General features: G+C 38.9%; 1 protein-coding gene across 12 annotated transcripts in view; it reads right to left on the reverse strand.

Annotated features, from left to right (window-relative positions):
* The window catches only part of Cadps2 (calcium dependent secretion activator 2), a 518996-nt gene that overhangs the window by 263303 nt on the left and 231760 nt on the right, over nt 1-23933 (reverse strand). For all 12 annotated transcript variants that reach the window (XM_029533832.1, XM_021190679.2, XM_029533805.1 and 9 more), the window contains exons 5-6: nt 23667-23903; nt 19646-19767 (exon numbers count right to left, since the gene is read on the reverse strand). In XM_029533832.1, the coding sequence (XP_029389692.1) occupies nt 19646-19767; nt 23667-23903 (359 nt within the window). The remainder of the gene's footprint in view (nt 1-19645; nt 19768-23666; nt 23904-23933) is intronic.

Here is a 23933-nt window from a genome sequence, read left to right on the forward strand (position 1 = left end):
AGAGTAGACCCCAACAATTTGTTGAAAGAATAAATGATGAATGACAACATATACCTCATTTTGATCAATTCATAAAAAGATTATGAATCAATACAGAGAAAAAATGAAACAGAATAACCAAATGTTAGTCACACTAAATGAGTGTAAAGACCACCACCCAAATTAGCTAAATATATATCAAGGTTTATTATTTGTGCAAAGTATAGCCAGTCCATAATATGCCTCTCCCTAAATGTGGGATTTAAGAGGACAGCCCCAAACATAGTAGACATATGTTTTTATAGCCCAGAAATGGCAAGGCTAGGGGGTTCCAAGGTTTTGCTGATTTCCAGAAAAACTTGAGTTCTATAGAAAATGAGCAGAATATCTCAGAATTATTTGGCAGAACATCATATCTTATGAGGGTAGAGGTCAGGGTATGAGTATAGGTTGTGGAACATGTCAGCTTTCAGGGACTTGAGTTTTATAATAAACAGAAAGAAGCTTTTTTGGCCATGTAATAAGATGGCTGGCTATTGATATTAAGATGGAGTCAGGCTGGTTTGTCACTAGGCCCAGTGCCCATAGGAACTTTATACAGTGGAAACAACATTGTCAGTGGTAAATGGTGCTAAAACAGTTAAATACATTCCTTTAACTGTTTTTCATTGTAGAGGGTAGAAGAAGACAGTATGCAGAGGGCTGTAACAGGGAGAAACCTAATATTTCTTGACAGAGACTTCTTGACAGTGTCTTTAAATGTGCTAACATAAGGGCAGGAATCATGTCAAGTCAGGAACTATTCTGATTAAACAACTATCACACTGGACACCCGCACAGACTAGATACCCAGTCTCTCCAAATGAGATGGTCACTGATAAACACAAAAGCATGCAAGGTACTTCATGTTTTCAGACTCACGTGTCCTTATGAATAATGCAAACAGCTCAAGGAAGGGAAGCCTATTAATCAGAGATGACAGATGGCTCCAAACCAGTCTACATTTAAAAACTTGTCACTGCATTTAACTAAAATCCAATATGATGTTAGAATATTAACAGTGGTTTATAAAGATTTTATGACTTAAATAAATGTAGACATCATGTCTTTCATACTTGAGAAATAACAAAGATTTTACATTTTAAACATCATTTACCCCAAACCTGCTACCTTCTGACCTAGGTTCTCTGTCCTAGAGTAACAATAAAGAAGAGGATTTTTTTTCTAAATAATTTTTTTTCAATGAATAATATGTTTTTAAAAAAAACTGTCTTAGAAGCTTAAACATATTCTTTTAAGTCTTTTGGTGCTTTAGAAATTATTGTTTTTTTTTAAACTTGTCTTCTTAGGTTCACTTTTTAAGGTTCTGTCATATTATCTGCTTCCTGTTTCAGGAATTACTATAAGCTGCATCACATAAATTAGACAGCCCATGTTGGCTTAAGCAGCAGCAATGATTTTCTCTAGACATGAATCTGTTCTAGTTTATTTATTTATTTTATTCACTAAAAGGCTTACCCAAAGTTAAAAACAAGCAAATACAAACAAAAATAGACAAATTGGGGCCAAGTTCCCTAGTACACATTGCACAACCAAATAATACCTTTGTTAGGTATTATGTTAGGTTCATGAGCCAAGTTTCCTGCAGCCCAGAATAGCTTCCAACTCAAGATGAAGTTGAGATGTATAGTGTGGCTTGTGATCCTCTGGTTTCTACTTTCTACATGCTGGGAGTAGAGGCTTAAACTACATGTCCAGTTGAAACGCTATTGAGAATATTAATACACAGTTTACCCCCCAATTTCCTTCTTAATATTGTGAATTAATTTAATAAACATTAATCAGCCCAATGTGTTTTGCATGTTTATAACTTTGCGTGAGTCAAAAACTGTAACTGGGTGATCTCCTTTAGTCAGGATAAATATATTGATGTGTCCTTCCACAAAAGCATACCCAATTTGTGGCAAAGGCAGATGAATCGACTTTTACCATCTTTTTGAGAAAGCTTAATTAGGGTTTCTACTGCTGTGATAAACTCAAGTAAAAAAAAAACAATTTTAAAAGCAAGAGTTGATTTAATCTGATAGCTTGTGGTCCCTCATCCAGAGAACTTGGGGCAGGACCTCAAGGCAGGAACCTGGAGGAACTGATGCACAAGTCACCGAAGAGTACAGCATACTGGTTTATCCTATGGTTGGCTCAGTTTGTTTCCTTATGCCCACCAACCAAGAGTGCCAATCACTCACATGGGCAGGCCCTACAAGACCAACCACTAATTAAGAAAATGCCCTACAATCTTGCCTATAGGCCAATCTGGTGGTCCCCACCATTTCCCTAGCTGAGTCTCCCTTTTCTCAAATGTCTCTAGTTTGTCATGTTGAGGAAACAAAACAACCCCCTCCTCCACAGCCAGAACAGATATGATATGTAAATGACACATTATCTCACAAAACTCCATTTGTGCCCTTTGACTACAAAAATTGTATGTGTTTACAGAGCTGAAATTTAGCAGTCTGGTTGGAGGTTGATCAATTCTGGAAGTACTATCTTCTGCCTCAGAGATAGTATAGTTTTAGCTATTGTTTTGTTAGTCCTTGTTTACATAAACTAAACTGAAAAGTAAGCAAGAAATGTGGGTGGAAAACTTTTAAGTGCAGAAAAACACAGTTGTATGTTTAGTTAAATAAAATAGTCAACCTGTGTTTCAAAGATGTCTGTATTGGGCAACATAACCTATTAAGATGATATGATTATAGCTTTAGATTTTATAGGATTCTATCTTACATTTAGGCAGTGTTTTCTGCCATGTGAATTATAGAGGAGGTTTTATAACCTATACTGATTTTGCTACTGTAATAATGTTCCATATGGGTAAGGTAGGATGTAAGGTAGGGGTGTGTGTGTGTGTGTGTGTGTGTTTTATTATTTAGAATGTGTGCCATGGAAAGTAAATTGCATGTTGTTACTTAGCAGACTGTGTTTAGCTGTGTTGTGCATTGAGATGGCAACAATTAGCTACTGCCTGTTAGCAAGCACATTTAGCATTCCCCAGCTTACCTTTCTCATGCCTCGATGATGGGAGATCGCAAGTGTACAGTGATGGTTTGATGTGCATTCTATTTTTCATTAATCAGTATTGTCTTTATAGCTGAATATTATAATGCCATCTCATTAATAGACTCAAGGTAGTATTATTTCTCCTACTAGGGGAAGACAAGTAATGCATCAGAGGTACCCAGTGATTGGGTGCAACTTTAGACAAGAGCTAGGCTCTGTCTTCAAAGACTTTGAGGAAAAGAAAAGGGAGACAACAATCATAAGATGCAAGGAATTACAGAATCAAGGGGTTTAAGGAAAGACTCACAATGAAGGACACCCTACACCAAGCCTTCAAGGGCAGATACAAAATGACAGGCAGACAGAGCCTGTGTGAGGACAAGGAGGATTCCCCCTAGGGATGACACTTTCTCCTACTGGTGGCATCTAAAATTGTAGGTGGATCAGGTAGCCAGGGAAAGCTAACCAGGCTGACATGCAAGGGACCACTGTGGCTGACCCTGACTGCAAGAATTATTCCCATCAAAAGGAAAGCATACTCCCACTACAGGTTACGAATCTAAGTGGGAAAGAACAAGGGGGTGGAGAGGATCAGTCATGGCGAGTCTTTCAGGAGACTTCACCCAGAAGATAAAGGAAAGTCATTACTGCAGGAGGCCAGGGACTTATATAAGCAGGTGTGTATTTTAGAAACTTGACTGAAATGCAAACAAGAATAGGGGCTGGTCTCAAACAGAGCTTCATAGAATAAACCTAGTGAGGCCCAAAGCAAGCTGTCTTCAATGATAACACAGTGAGAGACAAATTTCCAACATGTTGGAATGAGCGGGATTTGGATTATGGATCAGGAAGAAGAAATTGGAAAAACCCAAGTAGAAATACCACATATTCATATGGTAAAAGAAAAAGAAATATTGTGTTTAAAGAGGTTTATTTATTTATTTTTGTTTTTGTTTTATTTTTGGCCTGATATGGGGTATGTGTATGTGTGTGTGCGCGTGCACGTGCAAGTGCAACACTTTGAATGTGATAAATTTAAAGGCTTTGAAGGTACAGAGACAAAAAAAGGCATACACTCTATTACTAGTTTAGATATCTAAAAACTAGATTTTGTTGATAACAGAAGGGTTTTTTTGGTATCTTTCTTTGTATTGATTCTTTGTAAAAATTTCTTGAAAATAGAGATGATACATACAATATAATTTATATATTAAAGTAATGTAGCACAGACAATGTCCTTCCATTAAATAGAAGAGAATAATAATTATATTTTACTATAAAATTATTTATCATCTGTGGCATATGGATAAATATTCCTAGATGATACCAATTATCTTTCCTTGTAATACATCTTAATTTACATAAGTGACTTTATAAAATTGTAAAAGAATATGATACTTAATATATTTCTTATGTTGGCTGATTTTAAGAAAATGATCACTGGAAAATACCCAGATTCTTTTTGCCCAGACTACCAGAAAGCTACATGACAGAGCAGGAGGTCACCAAATCAAAACAAGGCATGTGGTAGCTAAGTAAAGGAATTAGCCTCTTTGTGAACAGAAAGAGCAGCCCCATGGAGTCCAAGCAGCAGAGCCAAGCTCAGCTTGGTGTAAACAAGCTTTTTCTTTCTAAAGATTCCACCTCCTGCAGGAACACAGCAAAGGTCACCAGCTAGGTTGGAGACCTTCTATAAAAGGGAGCCATGAAGCAGTCACAGATATGCCTAAGAAAACACTAATGATGAAATTTTAATGTAATCTCCAATTTGCCTGATGATGAGGGAAACAAGTCCATCTGTTACCAAGTCTCATCACAAAAGTGACTAATCACCTGAGGACCACAAACTTGCTTCCAGGCTTTCCAAAAATAATGTTGCTTCTGCAATTTTAATGAGTTTGCAACAGCAGAAATCAGGGCCCCCAACTCTAAACCTGATTATGAATTAATTCCAGTCTCTTGGTTAGTAGGGTACATGCTTAGCATGACACTCATTAATAATTAAGGGCAGTATGGTACCAGCTTGTTGAAAGCTGAATTTGGAAAAATGTCTGATGTGCCTGTTCTGGTCCTATTTAGTAAAGATCTCACTGTGTAGAAGCTGGTTCAGAAGTAGGCTTTCTCATAACCAGTACACGGCTTTTGCACACAAAGAACTTAAGAGTCACATGACCCAAAACACTGCCCGATTAGATACATCATTTTGAGATCTCAGAGAGAACTTCAGGTGTAGCTGTTTAACATTGTTGGTGAGACTGACCCTTAGCTACTGAGCACAAAAACACTGGGCACTTCCTTTTGGAATGTACTTCTGGAATGCTAAATGACAGGTTGAGCTTTCACGACTTTAAACTTACATGCATAGTTTGTAAATATTGCTTAACCTTCTTCTCCTAGACATTATCCCATTTGAAATAGGAACGAGATTAGAAAATGTAGAAGACTTCATCTCTGCCACCTTGGCAGACTGACAGAGAAATCTGTAATATTTTCGCATACAAATATTAAAAATGTTGAGGATTCTTATGAGAATTTGCCAAATTCGATAAAATCCAAATGTTGCCATCTGCCAGCCAAGCTATATTATGGCAGAAGAGGAAAATTAAACATCAGAACACAGTGAGAACCACAGACTTGCTCCAGGTAAAATCATACTGTTTTATAAGCCAAATGATTTCAAATCCTTGCCAGCCAAATCCATCTTGCACTTTATGTAACCAGGAAGTCTGAGCCAGGAAACTGAAACTGATTATTCTCTAAGAGTTGACTAGCTCTCCCTCTCTATTTCTCTCACCACACTCTCAATATCAATACAGTTTCTTTGGTGGTTTTTTTTTTTTTTAGTCAATGAAGTTCTTTCAGAAACCAAATGAACAAGTGCATATGTCTTCAAACTGTTAAATAATGTTATGCCCAGAGCTTTGCAGAATGTCTCTTGAGTGTACTCTCTCCAGAACATACACACAGGAGGGAAGAGGATGTGTTAGTACAGAAAAAACCCCATTGTTACCCAATAAAGTGACCTACTTCAGGTGATATATCTTAAAACTCCCATTCAGGAAAAAAAAAATGTTATTTTTTTTTTTTTTTTTTTTTTTTTTTTTTTTTTTTAATCAACTTGCTGTTAATCTTACTAAGTTACCTGATGCCAAAACTACTATTGAAAATATGAGGAAAAATTAATGTAATGGATATGTATTGGCTAATTTTGTGTCAACTTGGCACAGGCTGGAGTTATCACAGAGAAAGGAGCTTCAGTTGGGGAAATGCCTCCAGGAGATTCAGCAGCAAGGTATTTTCTCAATTAGTGATCAAGGGGGGGGGGTCACCTTGTGGGTGGGACCATCTCTGGGCTGGTAGTCTTGGTTCTATAAGAGAGCAGGCTGAGCAAGCCAGCAAAGAACATCCCTCCATGGCCTCAGCTCCTGCTTCTTGACCTGCTTGAGTTCCAGTCCTGACTTCCTTGGTGATGAACAGCAATGTGGAAGTGTAAGCTGAATAAACCCTTCCCTCCCCAACTGCTTCTTGGTCCTGATGTTTGTGCAGGAATAGAAACCCTGACTAAGGCAGGATATATTCCCCCAAAAAGATGCTTTAGCAAGGCCAAGGTGTCGTTAAGGTGGTTGGAGATGAATGTTTTTGCCCATAGTTAGAAAATGCATAGATCAGAATCATGACCGAAGGAGAATAGAGAAGTCCATTTTTTTTTTCAAATGTGAATGATTGAGATAAATGGTATAGAGTAAACACATAAAATTAAACTTGATTTTCAAAGATCATTTCATTGTATGTGTATCTGTTTGTCCATTTGAGAATATGTACACGTGAGCTCAGGTGGCTGCAGAGGTCAGTGGTGTCAGATCCTCAGAGCTGGAGTTCCCAGCCTGTGAACAGCCTGATGAAAGAGAGAGAGCCAGAAAAGAGGCGGGCATCTTCTGCACAAACACTATGTTCTCTTAAATGCAGAGTCATTTCCTCAGTCCTTTAATTTTATTACAAGCACCATGATATTTCATACCATCACTTAACTGAAAAAAAGAAATACTATAAAATGTATATATATATTATATTATATATATATATAGAAAATAAAATATATATATATAAACATACCCAATACAGACATTAAAAGACAAAGCTCTATAAAGCCACATATGTTACTAGACTGAATGTAAAAACTGAAATATACAATTGTGTATTAGGATTAAAGTAAGAAGTCTTAATAAAAAGGAATATTATAGGAATGGGGTAAGATCTCAGCTGATAAAGTCTTTGCTTTACAAACACAAGGACCCACATTTGATCCTCAGAAGCAATATAAAAAATATCTGGGCATAGTGGCACATGCAGTCTCAGCTCTGAGGAGGCAGAGACTGGCTGATTCCCCAGGACTTAGTGATAAGACACCTAAACCTACTTGGTGAACTCTGGCTCGGTGAGAGTTGCTGTCTCACAAACCAATGCAGAGGGTTCCTGGGGTATGGCAGCTGGCTTCCGCATGCAAACAATCAAGCATGTCTACATGTGTGTACCCCTATACACATACATGTGAATGCACATGCACACATAAAATTGTAAGTAGTGAAAGATTCAAAACATAGGAGTGTGCTCTTAGATCAACCACTTTCGAGTTGAAACTGGTCTGAAAGCTCTGAACAGTTTGGCACTGGAGAGGGACAAGGAAAGAGCTGTGCACTCAAGTACAAGCACAAAGGAGTAAGGACAGGGGGGCATCTTAGGCTCCTGTTTCCCATTGGATACAATGATTTATTTAAACAATTTTCTGATCTCCTTCTCCCCAGGAAGAACTTGCCATGGTGTGATTATGGTCTGTTGGCGTCCTCTGCTGCTTTCCTGGGTGAGTGTGTTAAGAGCATGGTCTTCCTTGTGGTAGCCAGTGTGGTGAAGCCTACTGATGGTAAGGCAATGGTGCAGCTCTCAAGGCATCCTAGTTATAAAGAAATAAGCTTGGTCCTTCCCTGGTCCTGCTGTGACTCCCTGCTTCACTGTGTGACCCCTCCATCTCACAGGGGATCCTGCCATGATGCAGGGATGGAGAGAGGGCTCAGGAGAACTAGAATTATGCTGTTTGGTTGTTAAGCCTCCAACAACCTGAGCTCAGTAAGTCTCTATTCTTTAAATATCGCCCCATCTCAGGTGTGCTATTATAATAGGAGCCAAGTAAGATTCCAAGGTGTTTGTACAAAATTGTTCAGATTTTCTTGTGTCTCAGAGGATCCTGATAATATAAAGTTGCCTTTGTTATCAGACCAGCCTTTGTTCCACTGATCCATGTTCCCAGTGGGGAGTCCCAGCTGCATTTCCACTCCACAGCTCCAGAATGTGTAACAGTTGAGTGCCCTGGACATAATAGATTAACACAATGCCAATATGAGAGAGACATGGTTCCAAGGTTCCTGCCAAAATTTACGACAGAGCGCTAGAGATCTTTTGACGGCTGAGTTTTACCAGAACAGATATAAATCTTCTATGACACCAACTAAGAAACAAAACCAGTGATGTTAGGGAATGCATGACAACCAAAGGATGTTCTCCCATCATAACTGACAGGGGGGCATTGCTCATGTTGAAAGTCATATCCATTTGATGAAAACTAATGCTCAAATCTTTTTTTAAAAAAAAAAAAAAAAGAAAGGAAAGGAAAGAAAATGGTGCTTACTGAATAAATATCAGACACAATAAAAATACCCAAGGCAAAAATCCCAGGCAGGGCTCAAAGGACAGACAGACAGACACACACACACACACACACACACACACACAAATACACACACACACACACACACACACACACACATACACACATGCATGCACACGCATCACCAACATCTTGAAATTTTCTGGACTTAAAAATAACATGCCAGGAGAAAATGTTAGGAAAAACATTAAAAACTTGAGTAGAGGAAAACACAAGGAAATGAATCAAGCAGGCAAGAAAGGTTAACAGACATACAGAGCAAGCAAGAATATAGGGAGAGACAAAGGCAGAAGAGTAGAGCGAAGAACTCCTACATATATACTTCAGTTTACAATATTGCTTCCAATAGGCATTGCTGTCTCTGTTTTACCAGTTGAGGAAACAGACTCAAAGAGGCTTAATTAACTATCCACAATACCACAGCTAATCAGCACCATGGCTAGGGTTTATACTTGCATCACTATTCTTCAGAAGCCCATGTTACACTGATAAATGCCTACCATAAGAACACTGAAACCATTGTTTTCAGATTAGGAGACTCCTAACCACTGAACAATTCTCTTGTTGTATGGTCAGTCCCATGTATACAGAAAACTACAAATGTGAAAGAAACCAAGAGTTGACAGTTGCTGCTGGGGGTGGGTGGGTGGGGACATGGAGGACATGGTGGGGCATGACTGGCTGAGAGGCATTCAAAGATGCAAAATGCCCAAGTATAAGACGGACAATTTCTGCACTGGTGCAGAAGCATTGGTGGAGAGAGACAAAAATGAAACCAACCACGAGATTCATAACTAAGTGTGTAGCAGTAAGAACACGGTAGAGTCGCACACTAAGAGTATTTACCACCACTGACAACTAAATTGTTTAAAAGATTATTAATTTTCTTAACTATTACCCTATATATTTATATTTGTAAAGTTCTGGCTTTGGCTATTTTTCAAATTATAAACTTATTTAGCAGACCATGAAATGGTATTCAACGAGATTTCTTCGAGTGATTTTATGCTTCCGTTTCATAAACATAAACACCTTTTGCTTCTCTGTGCTCTAAGCATTATTTTTTTTGTGTACCCCAAGATGTGGTTTTCACTACCCCATAGATGGCTCTGATGTAGAAAAGATCTGTACCACAGCACTGGAGGGGCCCCGAGCAGCTTTCCTGGGCGTCGTGACTGTGCCAAGAGCAAAGGCATCTCTCTCTGTGTGTCTGTGATTTTCCTGTGAATCATGGTAACAAGCCTCCTGACCTCACGGCTTAGTTCTCACTGGAGGATACAGCAGATCTTACAAGTGCAGCCTTCAAACCTTCTGGAAAGCTCCATAGCTTCTTCACACATTGGTAGGTAGACATTTAGAAATGTTGTGGTAAATTCTAAAAAGTTGCAAAGGGGATGATTTTTTGGTATATTTAAAACACTGGCATTTAACATAAAAACCACAATGTTCTTCTTAAGTAGAATCCATGATATCTAATGCCCACAATGTTCCTTTTAAGTAGGATCCATTATATATAATGTTTACAGCAGTGTGACTATAGCACCTCTCATTCACAGTGGACCAGTTTGATGATTAACAAAACACACAATGTTTCCCCCTTTCCTGGAACTCCTACTTTATTTCTGTTTCTTCAGAGACTTAGAATTTGATCATCATGCACATTAACAAGTGAGCATTCTTTGATGAGGACCTTATTTATCTACATCAAACTTAGAAATCAGAAAATAATTGGGTTTTCCAGCCATAATGTTCTTATGCTAAAACTCCTGAATTTAGCTATTGCAATTGCTAGAACTCAAGTGTAAATGATAAAGTGCAATTCATTTCTTAAACACACATCTCAAAGAAGCAGCTTATGCTTTGCTTCCTGAATAGTGGTGCCCAGAGTTGCCTAGTGCTTAATGGTAGAGTGAAGTAAAGCTCAGCCTGGATTTTATTTCAGGTTTTCGTTTCTCTGTTATAAGAACAAAGAAAATGAATGTAAGGGAGTGTTATTATAGTAATGCCCATCAATTTGCTTACTTTCCTTTTAAATGTCTCCAAGGCATACAGTGATTAACAGGCAAAGACTAGCTTTTAATTATTTAGCAGGTAAAGACTTGAATAAATCTATCAACTTGGTGGAAAACAAAGTACCGGGAGACATCTCATTTGCTAAAGAATTTATTGAATCATTAATTCAACCACTTTCTCAAAATCAACAGTAATCTCTCCCCTTTTGAGTACTGCCCTGGAGGGCTTGCCATTCTGGGGAAGAACCAACAGGGAAGGAAGAAGATGGTAAAGAGGAATCACTTTCTTCTGGAAAGCAGGGAAAGAATCATTGTGAAAAGGAGGTTGAGAAAGAGATTTAGCAGGTAATGGGCTCTCTCCTACACAGAAGAGTACTGGTGTGTGTGTGTGTGTGTGTGTGTGTGTGTGTGTGTGTGTGTGTGTGTGTGTGTGTGTAGCCAGAGGTGTCATACGTCAATTCTCCTAACACTAGCCTTGGGCTGAGCTATTCCTTTGGAAATAAACTGTCTTGTTTATTCAGGAGGCTTCGCATCTCAGTTTAGAAAATACCATCTCAGCCAGGATGGCAAGTGTCCAAAAGGGATTATGTAATTCTAGCCTAAAAGCCCTGAAATACAAGAAAATGACTTGCTATCTTGAAGAGAATGCTTTTCATGGAATGCCTGGAGATATACAAGTTGAGGGGTAGGAAAAAGAAGAAGCCAGACGCTTTGTATGCTTGTATGTATAACTAATTCAGGATAACTAATTCAGGATAACTAGTGTGTATGCTCCTCTCTGGGGAAGACTATTTCTCTCACTCTCCACATTCCTTAGTTTGCTGTAGTTCTTTATGTAGGTTGATGGTCTTTGTGGGGGTTGTGTAGGATTGCCATTCCTTTCAGAGATCCTTTAATCCTCCCCCCTAACTCTTCGGTAGGGGTACCCAACTTGAGTCAAAGGGTCAGCTGTGAGTATCTGCATTGGTCTCAGTCAGCTGCTGGTAGAGCTTCTCAGAGGAGAGCCATGCTAGGCTCCTGTCTTTAAGCACAATATAGCATTAGTAACAGTGTTACGCTTTGGTGCCTACCCATGAGCTGGATCCCAAGTTGGGGTCAGTCACTGGACAGCCTTTCCTTCAGCTATTCTTCCATTTTTTTGTCCCTGTATTTCTTTTAGACAGGAACACACATTAGGAGTTGCAAATTCTTCTGTCCACTTTGTTATGTGTGTTGGTAGTGGCTTATTCAGCTCATATTTAGGCAGTCATGTTGGTGACACTCTATGGGTGTAGACACTCCTAGGAGGTTCAGTCTCACAGGATGCTTCCTGTTCTGGCACTAGAAATGTTTTTATGTAGATTATTGGAGCACCCGCTGAGATCTCTTACTATGTTAATGCCACAGATGTACCTGGTGGCATAATATATAGACTTTGTCTCCCAGGAGCGTCCCATTTTTTGACTTTCTGCTAAGTAAATGAAGTTCAAACATTAAAGAGAATACATAGTTTATATCATTAATCCAGGAGCCCACTGGGAAAGCAATGACAACATCATTCTTTGAGGAATGCAAGAACGGCAGACTACCTAGACATTGGTGAAAAGTTTTAATGCTCTGAATTAATCTTTCCCTCAAATTAGGAATCTCTGTGTCCAAAATGCTGAAGGTCCTTGTCTCCAATTGGTTTTTGATCAGTCAATAAAGAGCCAACGGCCAGTGGCTGGGCAGGTAGATTGAGGTGGAACCTTGAAGTTGCATGGGCTAGGAGAAAGGAGAAGCACCATGATACATAAGAGCAGCAGGACAGAACCTGCAACCAACCAACCATGTGAGAATTCAGGTAAGTGGCCACCGGCACTAAGAAAGACTCATGAAGGAATGTTTCTCTGAAGCAGAGCACAAAAGAGAGGACGTTCTGCTAAAACAAATAGCAAAAGGACACATGATGAAGGATGCTTTGCTAACAACCTGCATATATTGTTCCACCTTACATTGTGCAGTTGAGCTCCATTTGTCAGGACTCTATGGATGTGGGCTGATTGGATGTATGTGCAAGACATGTGCTGTGGCAAGGCATGAGGTAAACACTGATGTTTGGAGGATAAAAATAGGACTCAATGGGGTGACAGAGACGGAGCTTTGCTTGCTGGTACAGCTAGCTATGCAAGGCTTGTGGGTCTTGTGTCTTCAATGATCTTCGCTCAGAGAGTCACAGATGAGAACTTCGCCTGGTGTTTCTGCCTGGCTGTTTCTGCTAGGTTGTGTCCCACTGCTGTTGCTAACCCGACTCTACTGAACTGAATGGTTGGTATATCCATGAAGTGTTAGTGAGTGGTGGACTGAGCTGCTGCTGGCTGCTAACCTGTGAACTGAACTGCCAATTTCCAGACAACACAGATGGGAATTGCTCCAAAGAAGCTTTCTAAACAGGTCCACTCCCCACTCCCTGTATCCTTTCTTTTCCACTATCTTTGGTGAGTGGTGGGCTACAAGGGAGGTTAAACATTTAAGAACCATCATTAAAAATAGAATTTGAAAAAAAATTAAGTTACAGGCGTACCTCCAGCTGTAGTCTGAAACTTTATTATTCTAAATTCACATTTTATTATGTCTTCAACTATGAATACCCTGGATTAACTTTTTCTTTACTTACCAGTATATTCTTACTGCATTTAATGTCCATATTTGTCTCTTTAGGCTCCATTTTACTCTGTATCACCAGTATCAGTCTTACAAAAATGTTATTTTTAGCGACTTTAAGAAGAGGAAACAATCTGTCATGATTTCAAAGATGGAAATGAGAAGAGAAAAAAAAAACTGCATGCAGCTCAAATGGTTTCCTTTTGATTTGTAAATTAGAAAAAATTGATATATAAACTGTAGCATAGTCTATTTCTAATTTATAAAGATATCTGACTAATTAATTATACTTTAAAATTCTGATATTAATAAATTAAACTGGAAATGAACATAAGATTAAGAAAGGTATCCTTTTTTCGTTTGAACGTGGTCTATACATTTAGTCGTCCAAACATTTGTCCTAGTCCTTGGGTCACTCTGAGAAGCTCTGAATTTCTAGCTGCAATATTCTTGTTGCTTTGACAATTTGATTGTTGCACAGATATTATGAAAATTTAGGTTAAAAATATCAAGTTTACTAATGTATATGAGAAGTCAGTTGTATTTCTCACATTCTGTCTAGCATCTGCAAACACCGTTCTCTAATGATGTGACTTACCTATTGCTTTTTTTATCTGACTCCTCTCAAGGAGACAAGAAGCAGAGATCCAGCAGTGCAATCAAACAGCTCCATAAGGAAAAAAAGACACAATGTGCATGGTGTAAGTATGCTGCTGCATAGTAGGGCTTGGGCTTTGAAGGCCTTGAGATATATGGTCTAGCCTGGCATCAAAATTGCTATCCTCCTGCCTGAGCTTTCCAAATGCTAAAGTTTCAGGTGTGTGGTAACACCACCTTTATCATTCTGTCTGTTTTATTTTAACAAGCAAATGTAACCAACATTTAATTCATTGTTCTGATTATCATTGTTATCAGACTAAATCATACATTTAAATTGACGAGGTCCTGTCCCACTCCATATGTTCTTTTATGTTCATTTGAAATAATTTCATGGCCTTTATTTCCAAAGTATCAAGACCTATCTAGACCCTGTCTTTGAGATCATATACGCCTGAGGATATGTAGGCAATCAAAGGAAGATCACAACTGGAAGATAATAGGCCTTAAAAGTACAGATATACTAGGAATTTTCTGTCTACTACATGGCCATAACAAACCTTCCTGTCCCCATTTGTCATTACTTACTACCCCTCCACTTCCTTTAGATACTTTCATTAATGCTATGGGCTAAACTTCAGATGAAGGAGATAAGGGCCAATTGTAAAATGCTATAAAGTTATAATCAAAAATATTTTCATAACTCATCCCTAGAAGTTAAAACTTTCCTTGGCAAAAATATAATTTCTTCCCATTATCTTCTGTTTTGTGTATTAAAAGATTAAAATTAAAGGCAAAACTTTACCAAACTAGATTTGATCTTCAATCCTTTAAGTCAAACTTGTCTGTAACCATTATTTACTTAGGACCTCAAATTCTATATTCCGAGTAACAAATTTTATTTTAGATATCAAATAAGCAACATTCCATAAAACTTTTATTACCCGTGAAAAATATTAGCATTAAAGAAATATGTAAGCATAAATTGAATGTACAGTTATAAAAGCTATGATAACCAAACCATAACAAAGCCATGCTTTCTGGCTACTTCTGCCTAATTACCAGCAAGAATTCTGAACTACAGGAATGTAATAGGCGATGGCTAACACTCTTGATTGGGTTTATTCGAAATACGGGCTAAATAAGGCACTTTAATGAGTATTAGGCAGAAGGATGAACGTGTCTCCAACAAAGCACAAACTGTTGAAGCAAGAAAAATGTAGAGAACGTGTCTGAGCCATAATTGTGAACGATGATGGCAGAGACAAACCTGTTTCCTGTTGTACAGGATGAGTTTAGGGGGAAGTAACTTCATTGGAAAGCTCCATTGTGGCACTCAGGCTGCGGGAGTTTAGGCTATCCACCCCTGGGAAACAGCTATCCACTCAAATCTCTTAACTCATTTTAAAGGTTCATATAAAACCACAAAGGCTATTTTGGTCAAATTTCCTTGTAAAGAGTAGTGTTAAAGACCATGAGGTCCTTATTGTAATATTTTTCTCTCTGATACCGAAGAATATTAATTGACTAAAATATTCACTAATAAATTTCCTATCAGAATGTTTCTACAACTACCTATGAATATTTTAGATATCAAATAAGCAACATTCCATAAAACTTTTATTACCTGTGAAAAATATTAACATTAAAGAAATATGTAAGCATAAATTGAATGTACAGTTATAAAAGATATGATAACCAAATAAGAGCCAAATATAAAGAATAAATTTTTTATGATTTAATTCAGATATCTTTGATACTGGTGTGTGCTTTCCTGGAGTAGAGGCAAAGATAGACTACAAGTGGGTGTTGCAGTTTTTTCAAACTATCTTTTAAGACACAGTCATGATGAAAGTATTGATGTAACAGAAAGTTGTAGTGCCTGCCATTTACCTTGTTAAGCAATGTACTTAAAATATACATATTATAACCAAATAAAACTTCTTAGGTTTGGTTAGAATAAGGCATGGCAGTGGGAACTCTTAGGACAGTGGACTGGAGTCTCACAACCTCACAGACTAGGAGCAGAGTTGAAATAAGCAAAGGTAAGTGCTAAAAAAGAACTTCTGAAGAATTCAAGTGGATGCATGTGTTTTCAACTCTTCTGGGTTGACAAGATTTCAACTACATTAGCCATTAAGGTGAGAGGTGCAAAGTGGGACTTCTTATCCTGTAGCTAAGAAGCTTCTGACATTGGCTTGTTTACTATACAAAGAATGTTTTCTACAGACCCAAGGCACCAAATAATGAATGAAAATGGAGGTGCACTAAAGAGGCACACAGAGATAATGCCACTATAGAGGCACACACAGGTAACACCACTGGATACACACATGGATAACACCACTGTAGAGGCATATACAGATAACACAGAATCCTGCAGAAGGATTCATGTACAGTCTTAAGTACATAAATTAATAAGAATATAAGCCAATGCCAAACTTTTCACATGAGGATACTGTGAAAACAAACAATAAAGCAAACTAAACTTTTCCAAAGGAAGAAAATCATATAAGTTAGCAGTTAATCAGACAGAATATAGAGGGAGAGGTTTAAGCAGAGGGGGCTATGGGAGGAAGGAAGAGATGAGGGGTAGGAGAATGGAAACCGAACACTGTGACAGTTGGAAAAGGCCATATGGAAACTTACTATTCTATAAGCTTTCTAAAACCATGAATTAAAAAAAAGGTTAACTGGACTTGTCCTACATGGGAGGTGGGGTAAGGTGGCAGAGATAATGTCTTCCCCAGTCACCAGAGGTCATCAAACATAAAGCCTAGTGCCCGGATTAGGATACATTCCTTAGAGTTGTTGGTCAAAAGGGTCCCAGAGGCTTCTAAACAACTCAGGCAAATATCATTGCTCCTGCTTTCCCCCTAGAATATTATGATAAGAGCCTATTGCTGAAGAGGACACATATTTTTTCTACAGGGCATAGAGCAACAGTTCTTAGCCTGTGCGTTGCAACCCCTTTGGGAGCTACATACCAGATACTTACATTATGAGTCAAAACAGTAGTAAAACTATGGCTGTGAGGTAGCACCAAAATAATTAAATGGCTGTTGGTCACTGCATCACGAGGAACTGTATTAAAGGGTCTCAGCATTAGGAAGCTTGACAACCACTGGCCTAGAGCAATGAAGTTGATACACAGACACTTCCCTCCTACTTGTTAGCTTTCATTTTGTCAGGAAGCGCTATGTAGGCTACTGTGGGAGAAGAGTCATCACTGCACTGTGAACCGTGAATACCACAATCATGACCAAACTGGCAATGTATGACCATTTTTATAACAGTGGAATAAATTTTACCAACCACCTTCTGTAGGTTGTCCATATTCCAGCAGTGGATGGCTCCATTCCCCCAGGAATAATAATAAATAGTTGAGAAGAAGATGAGGAAGAGAAGGAGGAGGAGGAGGAGGAGGAGGAGGAGGAACATGAGTTGGGAAGAGAACATGATAGAATCTAGGACCATAAATTCTATACATATATGAAATTCTCAAATAATTAACTGACATTTAAAAATTTAAAAACTAGGCGGTGGTGGCGCGCGCCTTCAATCCCAGCACTTGGGAAGCAGGGGCAGGCAGATTTCTGAGTTCGAGGCCAGCCTGGTCTACAGAGTGAGTTCTAGGACAGCAAGGCCTACCCAGAGAAATCCTGTCTCGAAAAAACAAACAAACAATCGAAAAAAATTAAAACCTTTTAAACTTGGCCCCTATAAAACAAGAAAGCTCAATTTAAAAAGGTACAGACAATTAACAGATGATTGAATTGCAAGTTTGTACATGCTCACATGTATATGCATATACAGGCAAGTGGGGTTGGATGCACATGTGCATGTGTACACAGTGAAAATGAAGTATCAGTGAAAACATGTGGAACCTGAAACTCTTGTACACTGCTAATGAGAACAGAAATGGTCCAGGGAAAGAATGAGAAAGTGTGATTATTCTTTAAAGGGCTAAATCCAGAATTATCACATTCCTAGTAAGTGTACACCTACTTAAACAGATATGTGTATGCATCTTATTTTTCAAAACACACAAAAGTTGTAAATAATCCTACCATTTATTAGCCAAAATAAACAAACAGGCAAGGTATGTGTATGGATATATACATACAATAGTACATTACCAGATACCTGCTGTAAGATGTAAACACTATGCTCTATAAAAGATGTTTTGCCAAAGAACACATATAACATTTTTACACTCATGAAATGTCCAGAACAGGCAAAAAGGCAAAATGTGGACAGAGAGTCCATTAGTCATTGCTCAGAGCAGGTATGATTGGATATTGGTAGCTAATAAGTACTCCACAATTAACAGAGGGTTAGACTGCACAATTTGGCAATTATGTTACTCCATTACCTTCCAATATTTACTGAAACTAAGTCATTAACAAGTTCCAACAACTCAAATAAATCCTCAGTGAGTACAAAGACATAAGACTAAATAGGTTATGACTTTTTCTCCTATTTCTTTTAAAATAAATAACAGATAATACCAAAAATAACAAACTAGGAATAAAGAGATGAACCAGAAAAATTTCACTCTGTTTGTTATGCAAAGTAAAGGGTAATTCCTCAAGAAGTAATATCTGAGATTCCCAGGGACAAGGTTTTACAGAAGCAAAGAAGGAAGAGTACAGAGGGACTTGATGTGGGCCTCATAAAATGCAGGGCAGAGGAGCGAGAGTAGTCAAGGGAACAGAGTGGAATGTGGTCCCAAAGAAAATGCAAGTCTAAGTGGAGGCAGGCAAGCGCTTGGGAGGGTGAAGCGTTTGGCTGCTTCTAGACACGACACTACTCCATTTTAAATTTCTCCTCTTAATACTTCGTCCTCCATATCTTGCCCAAGTTCTTGCTTCAAAGCAATGTGATTCTTGTTCATTTCCTCTTCAGAACCTAACCAGTGCTAGCCAGAATCTCAGCAGAAGTTCCCTGAATGATCAAGATGTATCTTGACACCATGGAAGAAAGACAAACGATGTGTTCTAAAATCAGGGTTCAAATGAACATCCGACTCCCTCAGGCTGGAGTGGCAATTCTAATTAGAGATGGTGAAGCTTCCCAAAGTAAACCGGATAAGGAGAATATCCCCTCGGTTTCACTGAAGTCATTTTCAAAGTGTGAATTAAGCAAATGACAGCTTTAACATCTGTGATTTGGGTGTGGTATTGCTCTGTAACTGTTCCTTCACTGGAACATTCCAAGTTCCAGTGCAGAACATTTTCTACCCTTGTTCACAGCAGAACCACAGGACAGGGGAAACGACTTCTGCACAGGGGCAATAGTCTCCACAAGTTCCCGCACCTCATGCAGTTCTTGTAAATGACTTAGAAACAAACATTTGCTGCCGAGAGATCTGCTTCATACCTGCATCAATCAGATAGATAATGGTGGTGGAGCCATGAAAGGAGTGGGAGGCAAGAGATGTCAAAGGGTTGGAGGGAGCAGAAGGAATGACATTAATTGTGTTTTAATTAAAAATATATAGCAGAAAAAGAAATGCAGATGGTGATCCCAGTAGATTTGAGACGAAGGTAGCCAATTGGTTATTGTCCCTAGGAACAAGAGCATATAATTGTGCATATAACAAGATATATTTCTTTGGGTGAGATCAAATGTCCTTTTTAAAAATCAACTGGCTTACTGTGGCCTTGAAGCTTCAGCTTGGTCAGTCTGGAGTTTTTCTCCTCCTTCCACCTCCATCGTGCAGTAAACGATTCGATTGGGAGCCACAGATTTCAGTCCTTGCACTTCCATGATGACAATCTAAAGGAAAAACAATTTGAAATTAATATGTGAGGTTGACAGTGGTCAATAATACAGAGACATGACAGCATAGTTGGGTAAGGAGCTCATGAGACCCCCATTCTTGCTCCTAGCTGAGGATCTATTGGCAGGAGATGGCTTCCGGGAAAAGAGAGCCAGTTTTCTTCAGAGCTGCTACTCCTGGTATGTTAACTGTGCTCCGGTGGATGGCTTCCCACCAATGGCCATTTGGGTCACACTAATTTTGGATTCAGTAGAAGATGTATATATGTATGTGCATGTGTATATATATATATATATATATATATATATATATATATATATGTATATATGTATATATGCACATACAAACATACACATATACACAAACTCACACATAAACACACATATATACATACACTCACACATATGAGACAACATGAACTTGGAAGTTCAGAGACAGGCATGAAAGCATGAAAGGGGATCTGGAAGGAGTTGGAGGAGGGGAGATGAAGGATCCATATGATTAAAATGCATTATATACATGTATGAATTCTCAAAGAATAAATAATAACTTTGAAAGGAATGGCAGTATGGACATTCAGGGGGAAGAGCAACTAATGGTTGTTATATGGCTGGTACATATAAGTAAACGATAACACCCTCTAGGTCTACTTTCCAAGGACAGGGACAAAGGCAGCCTCACACATTAGTGAGAGAGAGCCAATAATCACAGGCCAGCTAATTGAATTGTAGCTATTTCAACTGATTCTCAACAGAACTTGATCATAGAACTACAGAGAATAAAACCGAGCTGTGCTGTATGCACCGCCATTTCTCCTCTGACTCTGTGTCTAATGCAATGAGAAGGAAATAGACAAGGTTGTCCTACAAGCAAAATGAAGAGCAGCAAGAGATAATATGTGTACAGGACACTTAAATACACAGCTGGGCAGCATGGTGGAAGGAGGCCTTGCATCAGCAGACCCCCAGGCAGGCACAAATCTGCTAGCTAGCTCACTGTCAGTGTGAAAGGTAAGAGGATTCAAGCCAAAGACCCCCCCCCTCCCCCCTGCAGGTCACAGACTCCTATGTTGACCAACTTTGTTTTTTTCTTGTTTTGCTTGATGTTAACATTCACATGGCTGGTTCTGTGAGTTAGCTTAGGCCCTGCCTTTTCATTCCTTCTAAAGGCCCTGTGGGTGGAGCTTATGCAAATGTAATTCTGTAAGTCAAACTGCCTTTCATACCATAAACATCCTTAACTCATTGGATATACACCTACGGGGGCTGAGAGCAAACACTGCTTGGGTGCTTCTCACACATCAGTAAACAGAAAANGGGGGGGGGGGGAAGGGGTCCTTTCTGCAGCTAACATGTAAGTAGCAAAATCACCCACCGAGCCACAGCCTGGTGTACAACTGTGCTGGGAGGGAGCTTGGTAAGTAACAGGCATAGGGCAGAAAGGGGAGCAAGAGCCATGTGCTTGAAAGGAGGCACAGTTTGAGCAACACATTTTTTAACCTATGCTTTTCCTCCTCTCGCCTAGAGTCACTTTTTGGTTAAGACACACTGGACCAATTCTAAGCCCAAAATGGAAATATTACAGCTAGAATTGAATTAGCTGCTGGCTTTTAAGAGTGTTCATAGTTAACATCAGGATCCAAGGATCCAGCCTTGCTTAGCGGGACTGGCTGGTGTTGCAGCCTGTAGCTAGAAGGTGAGCCAGCCATCACTCAGGTGTTCTGGAGTACCCTCACTTAATAGGATTTCATCATGATGCTGGGCACATCACTCATCTGTGAAACACTGTGAGCACACAGAGCAATTTTGTATTAAGCTACAGGCACAAAATACCTGCCTTGGACAGATATGGCAACGCAGGCTGTCAAAACAACTTTATAAATATGCAAGTTTCTCAGACCACACAAAAGGAAGTTTCAGCTGGCAGTTGCTTCTTTAGACAATAATTGCTAACTCAATAGCTTGATCTAACACAGTGGCAATAAAGCACAGAATAATAACTCAGTCACTATCCTAATTCTGGCTTTGAAAATAAAAAAGTACTCCTAAGTTATTTATAATTCATGAAGATTTTTATAAAAAAAGCCATGCCCAGAACTGTAGTTTTACTTTTTAATTTTATTTAAAGTGTACATTTATATATTATTAAAATCATTTTCTTTATGTTTTCTTCCCATAAAATTAAAGCACTAAACTTTTGTTAGGATAAAGTTAAAACTACAATTATATAATTTAGGAAAAAAAAAAACTTTTAAAAGTATTAGCTTTTTTTTTTTTTCTTCAATCAAATATCTATGACAGTGCACGATGAAAACATTCAATATGTAATCTGCAGTGTGGTTGCAAATTAAACAATTTTATATTCTGAAGCTGGGGAGAGTGAGAAGAAACCTGGAGGCAAACCAATTTGGCACAGCCATTAGGCGAACCAGGATGAATTGAGTTAGAAGACAGCCCCATGTTTTCGCTCTGACACTAGGTTTAATACATTTACCTACAAAGTACTCTGGAAGTGAAGAGAGGCAGCTGCATTATTCTCAGGTCCATTAAAGGAAGGGAAAAGAACCACTTAGCAAGCTGAACATCATCAAAGACGTCTAAGATCTTCCTCCGAGATTGGATGTCTCTGTCACTGCCACCCAGCAGGTACAGACAGGGTTATTGGGAATGGCACAAAGTGAGAATCACAGTATAAGAAGGGGGCTATAGTACTTCAGTGAAATCTTTGGTAGAGGGGCTAGGGAGATGACTCAACGAGTAAGGGGCTTCTTCTGCAATCTTGAGGATGTGAGTTCAGAGCCACAGCACAGCTATGTGGCAGCAATGCCTGACATCCCAGCACTGTGTGTCGGGCTAGGTGTGGGTAGAGACAAGCAGATTCCCCCAAGGGCTCACTGGCCAGCATGGCTGAAATTGAGAATTCCACGTTTCCTGTGAGAGACACCTTGGCTTTCACATACGCTCACAAGGGTAAGCACAAACATAATTGTTTGCAGGCACATACACACACACACACACACACACACACACACACACATCCACACACACAGACACACACACCACTTCAGAAAATACATAATTTTACACTTAACACTGCTAACATTTGCACAGAGAACAGATTATCATGAGAACAAACTGGAGTGTCAGCTAAATGATGACCTGACTCTTTAGGATAATACAGTCTTTTATCATCATTAACTTTACATAAGGTCTTTCTCCCAGGATATTTGCAGGAATGGGTGTATAAACCCATAACCACATTCCACATTTCTAGATTAGACACAGACACAGGTCATGCAAGACCCAAAGGAACGGCATTGGCATCTCTGGTTCTCTGGGTTTGCACAAAGTGGATACGATGTCTGTGGTTTGGCAAACCCACTTTTAAACCTGTGTTACTTGTTTTGGTTCTGGCCACGTTTCCTATTTCTACCATAAATGTAAAATCCCTGAAAAAGACTTCTTTGCCTCTCAGCATTTCCAGTACCTAATACTTTGCTTTACAACTGTGTGCTTGATTAAATGCTAGACTGAAAATCCCACAGGTGAAGGGAACGAACATCAATGTTGACCAAAGACAGATTAGACAGGAGCCAGTTATATACTGAGGTCCCACCCCAGTGTTGTTGATATTTATTTTATCAATGTACTTACATTAGCTTACAGGGAGTACACATATGTCTCAAAGCTCGTTCACTAGTTCTAATGAGAGCATTCCAATTAAAACACAATTTTTATTCATTTGTATATAGTACCTAGTTGTTCAGAAAATGAGGACTGCTTTAACATTTTCTAAACACATTACCCTGCTTTAAATTCTAAACCTTATCCCAAAGGTTGATGGCAATTCTAGTGCAGCTTCATTTCTGCAGTGAGGGGGAGGGAAAACGACTTACCTCTAACGTGAATGACAACACCACATCAGACTTGGACAGCTGGATCTCATTCTCATCTCCCAGGTCCAAAAACGCAGAATTCTGCGAACGCTTTAATTTTTGTAATTTAAATTCCGGACCACCTTTTGAAACTGGAAGACTTTCTAAATTGGCCATTAGCAAGTTCACAGAGGCTCGTAACTCTTCAATGTACATACTCTCCATTTCTTTCGAGATAAATCTGGGGAATCTTCTCTCCTTAAAAATAATTTAAAGCATAATGTTAGG

This window comes from Mus pahari, chromosome 2 (assembly GCF_900095145.1).
Source record: "Mus pahari chromosome 2, PAHARI_EIJ_v1.1, whole genome shotgun sequence".
NCBI lineage: Eukaryota > Metazoa > Chordata > Mammalia > Rodentia > Muridae > Mus > Mus pahari.